This window comes from Papio anubis, chromosome 16 (genome assembly GCF_008728515.1).
Source record: "Papio anubis isolate 15944 chromosome 16, Panubis1.0, whole genome shotgun sequence".
In the NCBI taxonomy this organism is placed as follows: Eukaryota; Metazoa; Chordata; class Mammalia; order Primates; family Cercopithecidae; genus Papio; species Papio anubis.
In genome coordinates this window covers 64,673,336-64,694,103 of record NC_044991.1, presented here as the reverse complement: position 1 = coordinate 64,694,103, position 20,768 = coordinate 64,673,336, and the positions used below count along the sequence as shown (strand labels likewise).

At 45.2% G+C, this 20,768-nt stretch overlaps 1 protein-coding gene across 4 annotated transcripts in view; it reads left to right on the top strand.

Annotated features, from left to right (window-relative positions):
• Window positions 1-17,867, top strand: part of BLCAP (BLCAP apoptosis inducing factor) — a 28,607-nt gene extending 10,740 nt beyond the window's left edge. Inside the window, exons 2-4 of one of the 4 annotated variants that reach the window (XR_004179069.1) lie at window positions 699-8,073; window positions 8,145-8,203; window positions 17,833-17,867. Coding sequence is in view for 1 of the 4 variants with exons in the window: in XM_031656750.1 (XP_031512610.1) it covers window positions 8,145-8,203; window positions 15,854-16,042 (248 nt within the window). In the remaining 3 variants the exon portion in view is untranslated. Of the gene's footprint in view, window positions 1-698; window positions 8,074-8,144; window positions 9,222-15,853; window positions 17,251-17,832 lie in introns of those variants that run through there. The other 3 variants (XR_004179068.1, XR_004179067.1, XM_031656750.1) reach the window with 3 other exon arrangements.
• Window positions 17,868-20,768: the final 2,901 nt, after the last annotated feature.

The following is a 20,768-nucleotide window of genomic DNA, read 5'->3' as shown; positions in this document are numbered from 1 at the left end:
GACATTTGCGTTTCTCAGCTCCCATGGCTTCTCGCCTGAAATTGTTTCCCTCCATAGGAGATTTGAGTAACCGATCCCTTGACAAACAACTTAAGACAGCTGGAGCTCTAATCATCAAGGATTTTTATGGTGCTGCTTTTGAAGTAAAAATAGTGAAACCCCTTATGGCATTTCAAGTGGAAAAATAAATAAGATTGGCTGTCCAATCAGCCGGACGTAAGGTGATGGCTAGAAGTGCCGAGAGTGGTGTGGTTCCATGTTGTAGATAGGCACGTGCTCCCATGGCCATGACCTTTGAGGCAATGTAGGCTAGTTTGTCAGGTCCTGTGCTGGGTATTCACCTCTGAATCTCCTTCTAGAAAGCATAGTAGGAGTACTGTCTGTCCAAGCACAGGGCTATCGTGAGGTTTTATTTAGTCACAGTCGTGAAGAGCTTTGGTAATTTCATAGAAGATCACCTGTTTTACCTAGGCTTTAAATTTATTGCTATAAAATTGAGTATGGTTTTCTCCTGTTCACTTAAGTCTGCCCATTGTTACTTTATTCCTTTCTTCATTCAAAACTTGCCAAAGATTTGTCTATTTTAGAGGTATTTTCAAAAAACCAAACTTGTGTTGATCATATCTGCTGGGTAATTTTCTTATCTGATTCTTTTGTGCTTTTATCTCTGAATTCTTCTTTTCTGTGTTTCTGGATAGATTTCGTGGTTCTGCAAAGTCTTGACAAGCTGAGGAGTCATACCTGGAAAGGATGGTTTGTTCAACAAACACTGAGACCCTGTACTTGGCTTACTGGGGATTTCAGGGGCAAGACTCAGGCCTGACTCTCCAGGAGCTCATGAGTGTAGCCTAGTGGGAAGACTTAACAAAATAGACAACTGCAAATTCCAGAAACAAAGCAAACAAACAAAGGCTTTTGTGTCCCTTCTCTCCTGTGGCGACACCTGGATGATGAATGAAGCCAAGATTATTGCTTATTTTGCTCTCCCTCAGAAAGCAGCTTTCTGTTTCAGGTCAAGCCTGCTTAAGAGTCACAAACAGGCCTCCCTCTGAAAGATTTGTGGCCCTTTCCAGCAGGGACCCTGCAGCCACCCCTTCCCAAAGTGACTGCCAAATCAGCATTCTGTCACCCCATAATGCTTCCTACCTTGCCAGGCCACTGCCCCCTCTTCCTGAACTGCCTTTTAGGAAAATGAAAAGTAGATACCTTTTCTGTGAAAGAGTAGGGGCAGCAGGCCTTAGAAAAACATACAATTCCATTGGTCACTATGGCTCCTGGTATGAAATGGTTGCCCACATGGTACCTAGTGACCACAAGACCCCATGAGGCCTAGGTCTGGGCTGCTTTAGGAACTGGTCCTTGCCCTGCTGTGGGCCCCAGTTTCCAGATGGGTAAAATGTGATCTTTGGAGCAGACAGTTTTTCTAGTCCTAATATCCTGGGAGTTCTTTCTCCCAAGATCTAGGATCTTCCTGGACCCATTTGAGGATGTTAGCTGGGCTCTGAGTAGGTGGCAGTGCACTTTCAGGATAGCATGTGCTTTATGCTTTAGTCAGTGTACCATGTGAGCCCAGGTACTTCCTCTGTCAGGAAACTTCCCTGGATTTCTTCTCCCTGGAGATCTACTTGACTGGAGCATTTCACTCAGCCTTCTGTTGAGTGCTACTGCTAGTGTTAGGCAGACTTCCCCTTCTGTAGCGACTGAGTTCCTACAAGGCATGGCCCATGAGGGCTCCTCTTGTCTCCCAAGGGGGCCTGCATTGTCAGTCATTTGGCTGGTATTTGGCAGAATCCCATGCAGGAATAGGCCTTGGGACTATAGGGTCGACCATTCCTGCCGTCCAGGAGCCCTCCAGGCTAATGGGAAAGGGCACAACATTGAGCAGATAATGCCAGCGATACGCAGCCATGGACTGTGTCAGCTGCTACAAGAGAGGGTCTAAGAGGGGACCCAATATGGGCCTGGAAGGATTAACTTTCAGGTGGAGCCCTGAAGAACAATATATAAAGGTTTGAGCAGTGAAGTAATAAATGAGATGTTATTACTATTATTTTACCATCTAATCAAGCATCTCTGCTTACAGATAAAGAGACTGGGATGAAAGTAAAATGAAGGACCACCACTATCTGGCTGCCCTAGAATCAGAACCCAAAAAGGCTTTTTGGGATAAAGAGGTCAGTCTATCTAAAGCTAGCGAATTGTTGGGAGATACTAAGGGAATCTAAGGCTGAAATGCTATTGGCAGACTTCAAAAGTCAGCCCTCAGAACTCTTCATTTCCATCCGACTGGGAACCATCACAAACAAGGATCTGATGGGAGGTGGGGAGTAACCCAGTCAGAACAGCCTCTGAGATGGGATTCTGTCAGCAAGAAACAGGACAGCATTTGAGTGGTGAAAGTAGCAGGGCATGGAGAAGGCTACTGGCTTCTCTAGATCACTGGGAATGGGGAGAAGTAGTCATAAGGAGTGAGTGTGAATGAGGCAGGGACACAGGAGAAAGGGTAGGCTGGGGAGAAGGAAGCAGTGAAAGATGATAAAAGGAAAGCCAACTCCTGTTGAATAGCTGCAGGAAAGGAGGCCAGAGAAGGGCTGTCACATGTGTCCATTCAGTGGGCAGAGCCAGAACCCTGTCTCCTAGCATCCAATGCAAAGCTCACTCCCCAGTGCACCAAATTGTGTGAAAGGGCCACTGTTCGGAAAAGAGGAATGACTGAAGAAGTGCTCTCCTTGATGGAAGATGGTCCTGCCTGGGGAGCTTGGCCTGTCTCAGCCCAACAACCCTCCCTCCCCAGTATCTTCCTGAAAGTCCCAGGAAGAATAGAGTTTGATCTGCCAGGCTTCAGGGGGAGAATGAAGTATGTTGAGAAAAACTTCTATTGTTAGGCAGGCTGGAGGTAAAAAAGAGAACCCGGCTAAGCAGCAACTGAAGGCTTCAGACAGAAGCCCTTGGTCTCCCTTTGGGATACTAGAAAAGGGGCTCAAAAGCTGGGCAGAGAGAGACTTGAAGAACTGAAGAATCTTGATGCAAGGCTTCAGGGAGCCCCAGCCCTTATGCCCTGCCTTTGTGACTGTACCTCACCTGTCGCATAGAGAACACACCACCACCACAGCATCTGCCCCAAGGCACAGTCTCCATAAATGTTATTTCCTCTGTTTTATGGCTCCCTGCCACTGGCCCTTACTAAGCTCCAGCCTGTTAGGGATGTGATCTGATCCCCCAGCTCTCCCACTCATTCATTCATATGAGGAGCATTTGCCAGGTTCTTTTCCAAGCTCTGAGAAGCTGGCGCAGAATGACTATGCCCTCCTTGAGGAGCTCAGATCAGCAGGAGGGAGGACAGAGTCATTCTTGTGGGTAGATAATACCATGTCATTAGGGCTTTAGTGGTGTTAGGTAGAGATTATTTGGGAGACCATATCTCAGTACCTCTGTGTGAAGTCAATTATTTTTTACCTTCTCTGTAAAGGCGGTATCCTAAAAAGGAAAACACCAAGGTGTAGCTTGCTTTCTGGGAGACCAAAGTTCTCAGTTTGAGCCCCTACTTAGCCACCAGCTTGCCCAGCAACCCAACATGCATTTCCCTCTCTTGGAGAGTAACCCCTGTCTGTCCATCCTCCTCCCAGTGAGGAACCAGAGGAGGCATATGTTTGAGAGCGCTTTGTCAAATATCCCAAAGGGTCAGATATGACTCTTCTCCAGAGACTAATCTGGGTGGTTCTGGCCTCTCACTATTTTTCTGGGCAGCTTGTGTGGAGCGTGTACTTGGACAGCTCAACACCTTTTCCAAAGCCAAACCCTCTGACAGCCTCCTGCCCCACACTGGTAGTGGTGAACCTCCAAGGAGGGGGCAGGGAGGCAGGTGCTAAGGCCCTGGGGCTGATTCCCATCCACTTTCCACGTGGCTTTGCTCTCTTTACTCTTCTCTAGGCCTCTGTTTCCCCATTTATAGGTCAAGGAGGGGGCTGGACGAAGAAGTCTTTAACATTTCCAAAGCTGTCTTCTGTGAAACATCAGTGACATTTATCTCCTTGTTATTTTAGTCTTAGAGATAGTGGTTGAAAGAAAGTGTATTAAGACAATCAAGTGTTTAATCAAAGGATCTTTTGCATTTAAAAATAAACTTGAAATCTCTTGCCTGCAGAACTGTCAAGGATCATAACTTAGAGCCAAAGAAGACATGGAAGTGTCTATGAGGCAGGAAAGGCAGACAAAGCCCTTCAGTAATTCCATATTGTTTATGGGCCCAATCCTTTGGCTTGGTCATCAAGGCCCTGCACAACCCTTGAAGATAAGGGGCTTAGTCTTTGTTCCTTGACCAAGCACAGAACCTACCTGACCAGGCCTGGCATAGTACCTGCTGGTTGGCTGGCCTGGTGGCTAGATGGATAGGTGGTTCAATCAATTGCTAAGAGTCCCTAAGTAATTGGGTGGCCCAGTCTTTCCTAGAAGGAAAGGAACTCAATTTGCCTCCCAAATCTCTTGGCAACTCTGAAGTGACAGAGATTATCTTTCAGCCTCCAGACTAGTATTTTGAACAAAGATATGTGAGAAGAACCTTATAAAAGACTGCCCAGCCTGGCATCCTCACTGTGGCAACAGCCCACATGTGGTTTAGGAGTAGCCCCACCAGGTGGTAGACACCCTGTAAGATCTGGATGTCGGTGGACTCCTGAGTCACTTGTAAGCCAAGGGGATTCCCTCTTCTTCCCTCCCTCTACATTTCCCATACCCTAACTGCATATGGGACTTCCCCAGCTTTCCCGCTTTTATGAGTTCCTCCCCATAGGCCAACAGGCAGGTGAGCTTGCAGGAGTGCAGATCGTGAACCACTGTTTCACAGAGAATTGACCGAAGCTCTGCTGAGAGGTTTCTCGACTTGCCCAAGAGTTCACAGCTAGGGCAGGCTGCCCTTGATTCCTGAACTCTGATCACATCTTAGGTGGTCCTCTGCGTTGCTCATTTTCCCATTTCCATCGTCTCCTCCCCTCCTAGATCATGAGGGTCCTCTTTAGAGTAACAATCTGAGAACTCCTGCAGCCATGCCCTACTGCCACACACACCCGTGTGAGCCCATCACCAAGATTTAAGCTCTTTGGTCCTATTCCCTCAGACTATTCTGGGGAAAAACCTGTCCTCAGTCCAACCCCCAGACTCCAGCTGCAATCCTGTGGGGTTTAGACTACTATTCACTGATGGGGTGGGCCATTTGGGGGGCTGCTTTTTGGTGGTTGGCTTTTGGTTTTGTTTGTTTTTACTTACTGGCCAAATAGGATCTAGTTCTTATTTCTACCCTCGGAGCCATTTTTATAAATGCCATATGGTTCCATTTTGTACTGACAGGAACTGGGGACCACAGGCACATAGCACACACCACAGCTACTGTGACTAATAGCCCTGGCAGCTGTGCCCTCCTTACAGTCTGGGTGTGCAGTATGAGTGATGTCCAGAACCAGTAAGATTGGATTGGGCCTCCCGATCCCTGGTTGTGATGACACCACTGCACCTCTAGTCCCGTCTCTCCGGTCCCTTGATCTTTCCTATATCCATCTCCTTCTTTTAATTCAGATCACTCTTGCAGGAGAGTTGCACCAGATGTCTCTCTGCTTTCAATCTTGTCTCTTTCAACCCATCAACCAAATGGCCACCATTGGCCATCTTTACCAGCTTAGGTCATGTTCTGTGGCTCTTGGCCTAACTTTGTCCATCCCTATTGCCTAGAGGATGGCATTCTGTTAATGGAGCAGAGCATTTCACAGTCTGGTTCCCTACCCCTAGGCGTTCCTGCTCTGCTTCTGCAGGTACCCAGCCAGAGGAGCCCACCTGTCCTCCCAGAAGAGATGTCCCCTTTCACTTGAGAGTCCAGGAGATCGCCCAGGGAGAAGGTGTGAAGGGAGGGGTTTTGAGAAGGAATGGGAAGTCCCCAGTGGTAAGCAACACCAGCAAGACGACCAAGAAGAGGCAGTTGGGTTGGTCAGTTAGGAGGTCTTGTCATCCATCTTGGGGTTAGCAGAGCAATAGAGACAGATACCACATCACTATGGGAAGAGAAGAGAATAAGAGGAAGAAGTGGAGACGAGAGGAACAGATCACCTCTTCCAACTATAAAGGGAAAGAGAAGGATAAGTGGACGTGACCCGTTTGGACTGTTCTTTTTTGGTTTAGCTAATATTTGGCCTGTGCTTTTCTGGATCAGGCCCTGATGAGCATTTTGTCAACAGTACCTCCCTGAAACCTTAAGAGAACATCCTAGGGTTGACATGGTTTTAGCCACTATACAGAGCTTCAAAACATGAAGGCACTTGCCCAAGATGGGGGCAAAGCTGGGATTTGTGTCCCATTCTGTTGCCCTTCAGAGCCTCACTTTCACCACTGTCCTTGTCTTCTCTATAGTCATGAGGGGAAGGAGGTAGAGGGCTGCCTGAGGTTAGGGAGCTGGGGCAAAGGCACCAGGGAGGCTCCCGGTGCTCAGATAGGACTGGAAGTCTGGGACATAACACTTTTCAGAGGGGGAAGGGGCCAGGGAAGAGAGGCTATTTTTAATAGCCAAATAGGAGATATAAGCTCATTAAAAACCAGAAGGAAAGGAATAAAATGTTTAACAAGTGTCTGAGTGGAGGACCTCCTTCAAGCTGAAGCAATGAAATGACATCAAGAAGACAAAGGCCAACAGTGAACAGGGATAAGTGATGGCCTGTGTCCCAAGTGGCCTGGAGTGGACGGCACTAGATGGACAGGTAGGGGCTTAGCCTTGGATAGCAAGCATGCAACGACCCACCCACCCAAACCTGGGAGGCTTAGCACTCAGCAGGTGACCTCATCTGTCCTCAAGCCATCACTGGGAGGTGCTCAATAAATATTTGTTGGGGTGAAATAACTGAAATGGGAAATTAGATCAAAGAGGAAAAATACCAGCGTTAAGCTATTGATGATAGAAGAAGGGGCTGGGTGTGGTGGCTCACACCTATAATCTCAGCACTTTGGGAAGCCAAGGCGGGTGGATCACCTGAGGCCAGGAGTTCCAGACTAGCCTGACCAACATGGCAAAACCCCATCTCTACTAAAAATACAAAAAATTAGCTGGGCGTGGTGGCATGCACCTGTAACCCCAGCTACTCAGGTGACTGAGGCATGAGAATCGCTTAAACCCAGGAGACAGAGCTGCAGTGAGCTGAGATCATGCTGCTGTGCTCCAGCCTCGGTGACAGAGCGAGACCCTGTCTCAAAAAAAAAAAAAAACAAAAAAAACGATAGAAGCAGCCCAGGATCCACCCTTGGCTCGTTAAGTCGGGCTGCCTGGAGTGTTGAGAATTGACACCTACATGGTGGTCAGTACTAGGACGACCAGACTCTCCTATGGGCACAGTTCTGTACAGTTTACAAGGGTTTTGTTTTTTTTTTTCTTTTTTTGGGGGGGGGGGGGTCTCACATACTCATGATATTCCCTATTTAGGGTCTTGAGGTTTGAGGACCCTGTTAGACTTACCCTCAGTCTGATGGGTGAGTTTGCTTCTATCATCTTGGATTCTTGATTATCCCTATTTTTTAGAGGAGGGAACAAACTTCAGGTCTTCCAGAAAGAACTGGCAAAAAGAGGCCTGTATTCCTCTAACTTCACTGTCTTCTTTACACACCATGCCACTTTCCTGAACAATATACAGGTTCATCATGTAATTATTTTAGAACCCAGGGTCCAAATATTTTTATGGTCAAGATTCGATGGGCAAAGTCCTCACACTGAGTTCTCCCAGCAAGGATGCTTTCCACTCACTTGCTGGGTGGCTGCGGGTCACCTCCCCTCACTGGGCCTTGGGTTCCCCATCTGTGAAATGAGGTAGTTGGATTAGATATTCCACAGTTCCCTTCCAGCTCTAGCATTACCCTCAGATACCCTCATGCCTAAAGCAGTAATTGAATAAGGGGCGTGGTGACCCCAGGTTCTGGGTCAGGTCCTCATCTTGCGGCACGGAGGAATCGTGATGATGGCTGCAGCCCCCAGAAGATGAACTCGAGAGGAGCTGGCTGAGATGATTTTTCAGCCGATGGTGAAATGTGCTGGCAGAGTCTATACAGGTAGGTTGTTGCAGGTGAGGAGTGGGGTGGGCACTTTGTCTCTTGTGACCCCGAATAATGTTTCCTTGCAGAATTGGAAGCCTCCAGGACAGGTGGATGCCAGCTGGATTTAGCCATTCACATTGGCAAAGTAGGTGATCTATCTTTCCACACACTCTTCTGTCAGGGCTTCCAGAAAGGCTTTCTGCTCCCATCCCTTAAACACCTCCCTGTCTTTCACTGTCACTGTGCCTGGAATCATACCCTCCTGTAGCCTTTCAGTTCCTGTTCAGGTGGTATGTGCTCTGAGAAGGCTGTGACCATAAATGCTATAATCAGCCAGGAATAGCTAAGCTCAGAGCCAGAGCCAAGAATGGAAGGGTTACCCAAAATTGAGGCATGGACTGTTGATTGACTAAAAAGAGAAAAAGTCCATTCCAACTTCACCTCAGAGCACACACCCAAATTCGAAAATTATTTTCAAAGGTCAAAAGGAAAAATGAGCCCATTAAAAACCAGAGGGAAAAGGAATATTTAACAAGTGACTGAATGGGGAGCCCATTTAAGCTAAAAAGCAACAAAATGACATCAAGAAGGCAAAGGCCAACCAATTTGACTCCATTAAAACTAAATATTTTCAAAGTCAAGTAATATCACAACCAAAAAGCAGAGTGGTTGCAGATTCTTAATGTATTAAAAAAACACACCCAAAACCCAATAGTAAAAGCAAAACAGGTGTGTGTAAGTCGCCTAAATTGAGTTTACAGGAAAAGAAATGGAATTGACTAAAAAAATTTTTGAAAAAACATTCAACTTCACTAATAACCAAAGATCAACAATAAAAACAACAAGGAAATACAAATTTTCCCTAACAAATTAGGTGGAAAAATTTAAGAATACCCAATGTTGATGAGGATAGTGGAATAGGCACTGTTTTACACTACTGGGGGGGATGTGAATTGGTGTACACCTCTTGGAAAGTTGGAAGAAGAGAGAAATTTTCAGAGAGTAAGTGGCCTGTAACTTTACTCAACATTTATTGAGTCTCTACTTTGTGTCAGGCGTGATGATATGTTTTAAAATATTGGCCAGGCACAGTGGCTCACGTTTGTAATCTCAGCATTTTAGGAGGCCAAGGCAGGAGGGTTGCTTGAGCTCAGAAGTTCAAGACCAGCCTAGGCCACATAGCAAGACCCTGTATCTATAAAAGTATAACACACACACACACACACACACACACACACACACACACACACAAAGATAAATATGATCCTTGCCCTTGGGAGTTCAGAGTTAAGAAAGACACACAGACAGACACTAAAATGATACATAGGAAGGAGAAGGCCAGAGAGATGCCTGGGACATGGGAGCATGGGCAGCTGGGGTTGGTGGTGCAGATTTCATGGGAATATCCAAGGAGGTTCCTAGAAGAGGTGACTGGATAGGTAGAAGTTATTCAAGTAGAAGGCAGAGGTAGAGGTGAGAGGCATCATGGATGAACTCATAGACAGCTGGGGGTTGCTGAAGTATGAAATGAGAGGCTAGGGGTGGAGAAAGCAGAACCAGCTCACATAGTGCTAGTATGTCTAATTCAAGACTTGGGTGTTCAGTTGCAACAGGGAGCCCCTGAAGCATTTTGTGCAAGCAGGTGCCATGGTAGGATTTTTCTTTTGGAGTGATTACTCTGGTTGCTTAGAGAAATTTGGAGGCATGTGGGCCAGAGAGGAGATGATTGCCTTGGTCCAGGTGGGGTCCAGGAGGGATAAGGGTAGGGGCCAAGAGGATGGGAGGAAGTGGTCAGATCCAGGAGGTGAAATTGGGAGAATCTGCTGACTGGTTGGTTGCTGGTGTTAAAGAAAGAGAGTAAAGGATACCTTTCCTATTTTCTGTCATGAGTGACTGGGTGAAAGGAAGAACACCCAGGAGAAAGAGCAGATTTGGGGGCTGAGAGAAAATTGTTGAGCTCAGTTTTGGACAGGTTGAGTCAGAGGTGAGCATCCAGGAGGAGGTGGCCTGCAAGAAGCTAGATAGAGGGTCTAGATCCCAGCAGCAGATTTAAACAAGAGATTTGGATTGAAACTTTGGTGCTTGTAGCCATGGGCTTTGGTGAACTGGCTCTAGGAGAACGTGCCAGCTGAGAAAAGAGGGGGTCCAAGAACAAGAGCCTTGCCCCCATTTGAGGGGTGGGCAGAGAGAGGGGAGCCCACAAAGGCGAAAAAGAAGTCAGACGTAGAAAAAGCACATGCAGGCTATGTTGGCATGGAAACCTGGGGATGTGGAGCACTTTCAAAAGAGAGCCACCAACAGACAAAAGAGAAAGGCCAGCTAGACAGGGACCGAGAGCCCACTGGATGTGGTCATTAGGGGCCACTAGACCCTCATGAAGAGCAGTTTCCTGTGAGAGATGGGACAGAGGAAAATGAAAGGGTAAGGAAAGCAGGCAGCATGGCCACCTCTCAGGGAAAGCTGCTAGAGTAACAGTTTGGGCCAGGGGACATTTCTTAGCTGGCTCTGGACTGAGATGACATAAGGATAGATGTGATAGGAGCAGTCCAGAAGGCTATCACCTAGAGTCCTCCCGCCTGTCTGAGTCAGAGGCAGGAGCAAAGGGCGAGGGTGGGCAAGGAAGGAAAATGTGCATAGCTGGCATCAAGTAGGAAAGTATATGTGCCAGTTGGGAGCTCACCAAAGAAAGTGTGGGCATCTCAACAGGGATAGATGAAGAACCAGAGATGCACTCAAAGAAGAAGGACAAGGCCAGAAACGAGTTCATGACATTTTAGGAATAGGTACAGGAAGAGAGTTCTGCTGAGACAGAGAAGGAGGGGCCAGAGGAGAAGACCAAAAACATGGGGTTCCTAGAACCCAGAGGAGAGTTTCCAAAAGGGCAGAGTGGGCACTGGTGGGCCATATGCACAGAGGTTAGCAGAGGCTCAGGCATCTCCCAGACCTGGCCTTTGGGGACTTTTGTCACAGCAACTTTGGGGCAAGGGGTAGAAGCTCCTCTTGGTGTAGGGGGAATGAACTGAGTCTGGCTGAGAAAGGAGGGAGGGGGAGCTGGAGCAGGAGCAGGCAGCGGGTCCAGGAAGGACCTGATTCTTCCAGGAGACACGGGAAGGAGGAAGCAGTGCAAGCCCAGTCGGAAGAGCAGGGCTGGGCAGTGAGAGGGGCCCTGGAGCTCTGGGATTAAGTGTAGAGGTGAAGGGATTAGTCGTATTGGTGGAAAGGGACAAAAGTAAATGATGTACATTTTAGCAAGTAACCTGATCTCCATGTTCTTTGGGAGCCCTTTTCTCTGCCCTCTGCGTACTGACTCCAGCTCTAATTAGCACGGTTTCGTCTGCCTCATGGCTGGGGCTATGTCTTTCTCATTTTTTTTGTACCTTTCGGCACCTAGCAACAGGCAGCCAGCTAGGCAGGGGCAGAATAATTATTTTCTGCTTGAAATCCAGTGTCTGAAATGGAGATTCAGAAGTTTTTCTTTGTATCAAAAAGACTTTGTGACAACATCCAGGGAGCAATGAAGTAGGTGAGGCCCAGGTCACAGGCTTGAATGGGACATTCAGGGTCTCAGTAGTAGTTCTATTTGTTGGTATTGCCTAGACATCAAAGAATTCTATTTCTTCCCTATCTGGACAGAAGTCAAAAGTCCAGAGAGAGGCTTGGTTTAGCTGGCTGGGCTTGGGCCTTGTGCCACCCTCTGATAGGACCTGGGTGGTAAGAGGCAGGATCTGGAGGAGGGGCCTCCATGGCTTCCATGTGAGAGAACGGCCCAGGTCCCACCACAGCCACATAAGATGGAAAATTTCCCAAGAAGTAATAAGGGGCTTCAGGGAAGAGTAAGTCATGCTAAAAAGCCAAAACTCTCAGATATCCATTAGAAGAAGTAGCCAGCTCAGAGGCAGGAGACTTCCAGGTAAGAGAGGGAAAGGCCTGAACTAGACCAGTGGGGATGGAGAGAGATCAGAACTTGTGGTAGATAAAACCCAGAAATAATTAGTGGGTGCTTATCTGTGAGAGTGAGAGAGAAAGTCAAGCCAAAGGTAATTCCCATGTGTCTTGGTTTTGTTTGTTTGTAGGACAGGGTCTCACCATGTTGCCCAGGCTGGTCTCCCATCTCCAGGGCTCAAGCAATCTTCCCACTTTGGCCTCCCAAAGTGCTGCAGTTACAGGCATGAGCCACCGTGCCCAACCCCATGTATCTTGAGTAGAGTCCTGGGTGGATGGTGGGGAGGCCCCTGGGGTGGGGAACACAGCATGGAGAGCCAGTTTGAGCGACAGGATAGTGGACTCAGACACAGCCAAGTGGGACCCAGCAGACACTTGGATCCTGGTGTCCAGGGCTCAGGAAGAGATTCAGTTGGAAGCACTAGCCCAGGGCTGTCACCACTCAGAGTAATGGGGACCCGGAGCATAAGTGAGATCACCAGGGAGAGAGTGTAGAGAAAAATGGGAGAGGGCCCAGGGCAGAATCATGAGTCATAGTGACATTTGAGGAGCCAGGTGTGGGCAGGCAAAAAAGGAAAGGAGAAAGAGAAGGAAGGGCCTGAGAGATGCGACAAACAACCAGGAGAGGGGGTTGCCATGACGACCAAGGTAGGGAAGAGTTTCAAGGAGAAAGTAATCAACACTGTCAAATGCAGCAGAGAATTCCAATAAGACAGAGAATTTTTCCTTTGGATTTCATGATTAGTAAGTTTTGATGGCCTTAAGAGCATGCTGAGGGAGTGATGGCCTTGGCTAAAATAATGGTGAGATGTGAGAGGACATGGATCTGGCACTAAGAGTCCTCTAAGGAGTCCAGAAGGAAGACTTGGAGATGTGAAGGGTAGGGGCTGGGAGGCTGGGGCTAGGAAAGATGAGCAGGTGTATAGGCTGAGCTCCCAAAGTGTTCAGCATCCATTGTTTAATATGAAAGTTGATACATTCCACGTAATTCTCTTGTAGCACCTAATTGTGTGCCCAGCCCAGCAGTGTGCCTAGCCCTGTGGATACTTGGGTGAATGAATTAAAATAGAATCCCTGTTCTCATGGAGCGTGCATGGTAGTAGGGGAGAAAGACATAGTCAGACAATCACATATGTAAATGTACAATTTCCAACACTGATAGGCACTCTGAAGGAAAGGTACTGAGTACTGAAGGGTGTGCAACCAGGGGACCTGCCCTCATCTGACTCTGGGAGGCTTCCCTGAGGAGGTGTTCCTCCAAACCAAGATAGGGAGGAGAGAACAAAGTTAACAACAAAGCAAATTGGAAAGCATTCTGAGCAAAGGGCCTGACTAGGGAAGAAGGAGAGGTGAGACCAGAGAGGCAAGCGGTTCTGGCTATGTAGAGCTTTGGAGACCAGGGCTGAGCTCCTGCCAACATCCTGAGAGCGAGGGAAGCAGGGGATGTGACCTGCCCTGGTATGTTGCTGTAATCTGCCTGAGACTCTGGCTGTTCTGTGGAGAAATCATTACAGCAGCATGGGTAGACAGGGAGGCAAGTTTGGAAGCTTTGTTGTAGTGGACAGGATTTGGACACGATCTACATATTCTGGTTAGTCTTGATGCTAGATGGAATGAAGAGGGACTGGAAGAGGGCATCATTCAGGATGACCCCTGAGCTTCTGGTTTGCCTTACTGGTGACATGGCAATGCCATTTTCAGAGCTGAGGAGCACTGGAAAGGGGCCAGGTCTATAAGGTAGACCCCAAGTCCAGTGGTAACAGCTGAGACATCCCAATGGAGATGGGGAAGAAATGGCTGAAGGCACAGCTCCAGAGCACAAGGTGAGAAATTGCGGAGACCAGTCCAGGGCTCTGGGGGGCTCCCAAATGGAAATATGGATCCAGATGTTGACAGGCTTCTGGGGCATTTTTAGGCCCAACAAAGAAATCAAGCCCAAGGAGCACCAACATTTGGAGATTAGAAAAGAGAAGAAGAATCCTCTGAGAGCACTGAAAAGAAAGAGCTGGAAGGTGTCTCAGTGGAAAGATGGGGTGGTCAGCAAGTGGGTGTGTGCAGAGAGGTCAGGAGGACCAGGGCGATCCCTGAGCTCCTCCAGTGTGCACCTGCACAACTTCCATGGTGCCTCTGGAATTGGGCAGCATGGTGGCCCTGCTGATTGGCACCCCAAAGGGCCATTGGGGGACCTCTGAGAATCTCTGCCAGAGCAGTTTGGGTGGGAGTTGATTAAGGAAAGAAGAAGCAAGATCCAGGACTTCTCATCTTAAAGGAGGGAGCAGTGCTGGCAGATGAACATTCTGAGGATAAGGAGCCTGAGTAATTGAGCGATTGGGGATGGAGACAATTAGTGAGATGAGCTCCCGAAGGGGCTGGGATCAACTGTGGAGGTGGATAAATTCATTTGGAGGCAATAATATGTATTTGACTGAATGGGGCAAAATTAAATTATGTACCTTTTAGAGAGTAACTTGATCTCCATATTCTTTTGGGAGCTTTTATCCGACCCGTGTACCAACTGTAGTTCTAATTAGCACCAGTTTTATCCTGTCTTTTGGCTGGGATTATGTCTTATTATTTTGTGTGTTTCTTAGCACCTAGCAACAGGTAGTAAGCTCCTTTGGTGCCGAATCAGTATTTTCTGCCTTGGAATTAAATGTCAGAAGTCAGCACTCCAACTTCTTTTGACCAAAAAGATTCTACAGTTATCCAGAAGTTACAATGCAAGGAAGAAGAACTGGATGTTAAGTCTTGTGTAGCAGGGATTATGGGGAGTGGATCAAGACAAAGTAGAGGTATCTGCTCCCCTCATCCTTGTAAGCTCCATGCCATTTATCCATGCTCACATTCATCATCTCATACGAGCTTCACATTTCCCCACAAGAAATGGAGCGTTACCCCATTACCTACTCATAGAGGAGGAACTGGAAGCCAGAGAGGGAGATGCCTTATTGACACAGAACACAAGTGGCAGGAGCTGGCTTCAGACCTCAGTCCATTCGGTATGGCAGTCCCTCTTCCCAGGACCAGGTGGAGCTGGAGAGAAAGAGGGAGAGGAGTCTATGAGGTCCAGATGGAGATGCTCAGCTGGCCCTTTCCAAAGGTGGGAGGTGAGGTCGGCCTGGAACCCTACCGGATGCTAAAGTGTCCTGCCACACTGTGCTGATGAAAGCAGGTCCCCACTGCAGCGTATATACGTTGTGTGTTTGCATCTAAAACCTCTATAGTTGTTTGAAATGTTTAAATCTTTAACCCATCTGAGATGTATTTTCATGTATGGTGTGACACAGAACTCTAATCTGCTCTTTTTCCAAATAGGTATCCAGTTTGCTAAGCATTTATTGTTCCAACACCATCTTTTCTCTCAATTCCCTGTCTAGACTCCAGTTCTGTTGATCTATTTGTCTATTTCTGAGCTAATAGTACATATTAATGAGCAAAGCTTAATAAAGTGTCTTATGGCCTGATAAGATGAGCACTCCGCCCTTCCCCCAAGGCCTTTATTCCTTTTTTTCTTTTTGAGACGGAGTCTTCCTCTGCCGCCCAGGCTGGGGTATAGTGGTGCAGTCTCTGCTCACTGCAACCTCTGCCCCCCCGGGTTCAAGTGATTCTTCTGCCTCAGCCTCATGAGTAGCTGGGACTACAGGCACGCGCCACCATGCCTGGCTAATTTTTGTATTTTTTGGTAGACATAGGGTTTCATCATATTGGCCAGGCTAGTCTCGAACTCCTGACCTCAAGTGATCCACCCACCTCGGCCTTCCAAGGTACTGGGATTACAGGCATGAGCCACCGTGCCCACCTCCTTATTCTTTTTTAAAATTGTCTTGGTCACATTGCACATTTACTTTTTCAGGTACATTTTATCATCAGCTTGTCAAAGTTCTGTGAACAAAATATCTGTTGGAAGTCTGAGAAGAATTGCATTGAAGGGGAAATTAACAACTTTAGAGTATCAGTTCTTCCCATCTATGGACATGGTGTCTATCTCCTTTTAATCAGAATTGTATTTGTTTTGTTTTGTTTTGTTTTTAATGCCTTTTAATAAAGGTTGGTTGCTTTTGTCATAAAGATTTTTCACAGTTCTTAATAGGTTTATTCCTGAGTACCTTATTAATTTTGTTGCTTTTGTGAGTGGAAAAACTTTTCCTTTTTTCATTTTGCTTTCCAAATTTTAATCAGTTTACTAATCACTGTGCTTCATTCACAGACACATACACAGCAAATGTGCTTTGTCCCTGGGCACACAAATGAAAACACAGCACACATGTAAATCAGAGCTAATTGGCTGAAAATGAATTAGAATTTTTGAATTAAATTTTAATTATACAAGTAATACATGAATATATTTTCCTTTAAATAAAATTAGAGCATTTCAGGTAAAGAAGTCTCTACTGGCCTCCCCAACCTGTCCTCAGGCCCCTTCCCCACTTTAGAGGTAGCTGCTGTTAGGCATTTGCTATTGATCCAAAATGTTTTCCTATGCGCATTGAAACATGTCCTGTGTTCTATTGTTGTTTTTGTTTGCTTGCATAGATGTGGTGGTGTACACACTGGAGGTGCTGCTCCTGAGCTCAGGGAGCCTTACGGGACTCTCCTCGTGTCGCGTGTCACCTGCCGCAGCTGGCTCCACTGCCCCTTTCAGCTGGCCGCCGGCAACCAGAACCGATTGTGCTATGATTTATTTAGTTGTTGCTTATTGATCGACTATTAAAAGGCTTCCAGTCTTGTTTCAATAGGACAAACCTGTAACAGCATTCTTGTATATGCCCCTTTTGCTCATGTACAAGTATTTCTCTGGGGCAGATACTTAGAAACAGAATTGGTGGGTCATAGAGTCTACACATCTTAAATTCTAATAGTAACTGCTAAAATGTTCTTCAAAGTGCCTTTCTGATTTAATTTCATGCCAGCAGTATGTGTGTCCATTTCTCCAGACCATCTCCAAGTTTTACATTTTAACCAATCTGGTGGGTGAAAAATAATATCTTGTTTTAGTTAGTATTTTTCTGAATTACCAGGATGGCTAAAGTCTGTGTGTTTCCTATCCATTTATATTTCCTTCTCTGCATTACTTGTCCAAATTTTTTGCCCATTTCTTTTTTTTAGGGTATGTTATCTTTTCCTTATTGATTTTTTAGAAGTTCTTTATGCATTTTGTATACTTTATGTGTATTGCAAATATTTTCTGTATTGTGATTCTTGTCATTTAATTGTATTGTGTCTTTGGAGAAATCTTAAATTTTGATACAGTCAAATCGATCTGTTTAATTGTATGTCTTTTTTTGCAATTTTATTTAAGAAAGCCTTCCCTGCATTGAGGTCATATGCATTTTTCCTGTATTTCTTCTCTAACATTTATCATTTACATATATGTGTGTGTGTATGTGTATATGTATATATGCCTTTTTACCACATACAAAAAATAAATTCCATATGCATGCATGAATCTTAGGATCTAACTTTAGTTCCCCCTCATCCCCCCAACAATGGTTAAATAATTGTCCCAATACTACTTGTGGAATTCTGTATCATTTCCCCACTAATTTAAAATTGCTACCTTTGTCCGATACTAAATCCCAATAGGGTCCTTTCTGGTCCACTGATCTATTTGTCTGCTCCTGAGCTTGATAATATGCTTTGCTAACTGGCAGGACAAATCTCACCCTCTTTGTTGTTTTTGCAAAATTACCTTGGTCATTCTTGCATATTAGTCCTACCAATGAATTTTAAAATAAGCCTTTCAAGTTTCGGGAAAATTTCTGCTGGGATTTTATTGGGGTTACATTGAGTTTATGGATAACTTTTTTTTTCTTCTTTTTTTTTTTTTTTTAGACGGAATCTCGCGCTGTTGCCCAGGCTGGAGTGCAGTGGCATGATCTCAGCTCATTGCAACCTCCACTTCCTTGGTTCAAGCGATTCTCCTGCCTCAGCCTCCCAAGTAGCTGGGACTACAGGCATGCACCACTATGCCTGGCTAATATTTGTATTCTTAGTAGAGACAGGGTTTCACCATGCTGGCCATGCTGGTCTTGAACTCCTGGCCTCGTGATCCACTTGCTTCAGCCTCCCAAAGTGCTGGGATTACAGGTGTGAGCCACTGTACCTGGCCTGAGTTTATGAATAAATTTAAGGAAAACTGACATCTTTATCATTTAGAGCCTTCCTACCACGGCACATGGCTCTACTCTCAATTCAGGTCCTCTTTTACATCTTTCAGGACAGTTTTATGGTTTTCTCTGGTTAGAGCCTGGCATATTTCTTGTTGAATTCATTCCTAGGTATATTATAGGTTTTGCTGTTAACTGTGAGTAGATTGCCCTCTGCTCTTGTTTGTTTGGCCCTTGTTTTTTCATATCCCATTTCAACCTGTTTACTAATCACTGTGCTTGATTCACAGACACACAAAGTAAATGTTCTTCCTCCCTGGGCACAAACATTTGAGCACAGCCAAACACACAGAAGCAGCATAATTGACTGAAAACAAATTAGAATCTTTTCAAATTATACTTTAATTAAACAAGCAAAGTGTGCATACATTCTCCTTTTTAAAAGTAGGACAATATGAATATAACTGTAGTCCCCTTTGACCACCCTCTGCAGTCCTCATTTCCCACCCCCTCCACAGTTTTATGTGTCTCCATCCACAGTAACACATAGTCCTGATATATTTTCAATGAGTCATACCACATTATAGGGATTTTACTATAAGCTGCAGGTTTTTTCCACTCAGTCTTACATTTTTACAATATACTCCTATTGCTACACATAGCTTTTGCCTTTAATAGCTATATTGTATTCATTCCCATGAATGTACCACATTTTATCTTCTGTAAGCTCCATGGACATTTAATTGCTTCTTTTTGTTTCCTCCATCATGAGCAGTGCTGCAGAAACCACATTGCATGTTCCTCTGTGGCGGGATATCTCTGGGAGTGATAGAGAAATGGAACGCTGGGTCTCAAGATGTCCACAGTTTTAGTTTTAGCAGACACTACCAGTGTCCTCCATGATTTCTGTGCCATTTAAGCTTCCAGCCAGAGGGTATGAGAGGGCTATAATCCCCACAGCCATAGGCGGTTGTTTTAAATATTTGCCAATCTCATGGGTGAAAAATTGAATCCTTTTTAAAATTTGTATTTTCCTGTTTGCTTGTGAGATTTTCATATGTATATTGAGCATTTGTATTTTCTCTTTTCTGAACTGCCTGTTATTTTTTCTCATTTTAAACATTAGGTTGTCTTTATCCCACTGGCTTGTGGAGTTTTCTAATGTTATCTGGATATTGATCTTTTGTAGATATGTGACAAATATTTTCTTCCAGCTTGTCATTGCCTTTAACTCTTTGTAGAATCTTTTGTTAGAAGTTATCAGTTTTGACATAATCCAATTTGTCAATCTTTTCCTTTGATCTTTTTTTATACGGATACCATGTTTAGTCCTTCCCTACTCCTAATATTTAAATATATTATTTCTTCTTTTCTAATACTTTTATAATTTTGTTTTTATTTGGTTCTTTAATGCATCTGGAGTATATTTTGATGATCATATTGATGTATGCTCTAACCTTTCTCCAAACGGGCAGCCAATTATCGCAGTGTTGGGGGTTGACTAGTTCTTCCTTTCCCCTGTGATCCGAAGTAAAACTCCCTCATATTCTGAGTCAGGTGGGTCTAAAGCTCCTGTTTTTCCCAACAATCCATGTATTCCTTTCAGTACAAGACTATTTTCTTTGCTATTCCACCTCTTGGTATCTGTGAAGTAAAATGCCATGTTTCGTTGTGCTTCCTTCTCAGCTCTCTTAGCTAACTAGTACCACACACTAATTTCCTTCTCAGCTTTCTTAGCTAACTAGAACCACACACTAACTTCTCCACATGAATTGTAAAGCCAGCTTGTCAAGTTGGAGAAATTGACATCAATATAATACCGAGCCTTTGAATTCATGAATACAGTAGAGCTCTACATTTATTCTTAATAGCTTGTATGTCCTTCACTCATGCACTGTTGTTCTCCCCATAAAGAACTTGCCCATTTCCTAATGGGTTTATTCCTATAGTTTTTATTATTGTTGTGAATTAGTTCTCTCCAGCCCCCTTTTTTGTTTTGCTTTTGCTTGCTACATTTCTTTTTTATCTACTTACTAATCACTCTACTGCATTCACAGGCACACACAAAGTAAATATTCCTCCTCCCTGGGCACAAACACTCAAGCACATCCAAACACACGGAGCCCACATAATTGCCTGAAAATGAATAGGAATTTTTTTGAAAATTGCAGTCAAATGACACAAGCAAAACATGAATACATTCCGCTTTTTAAAAAAAGAGAACATTGCAGATGAAGCTAGAGTCCCTTTGGGCCATCCATTGCCACCCTATTCCCTTCCTTCTCTCCAGAGGTAACCACAGTAATGGGCTCAATGTGTACTTTTCTAGACGTTTCTAAAAACTTACATATATAGGTACCCAAAGGAAATATATGGTATAGTTGTCTCAAATAATGAAAATGTTATCTTTCTAGTTTTCATTAATATTCAACTTTTGTATTGACCTGAATTTTATTATGGTTGCAGAATGGAATGTCAGCGTTATCATCTGTCACAATGTTAAAGTAAAGATATAAAAGTTGGGAGGTAGCAGTGAAGGGAAGAGGGTAGGAAGGCTGACAGGGACAATAGTGGGGAGGCAAGAGCTTCTGTGGGCATGTGGTGGAATAAGGAACGAAGGGGCAAGTAAGTTTCTTGAAATTAAAAAGATAACCAACAGAG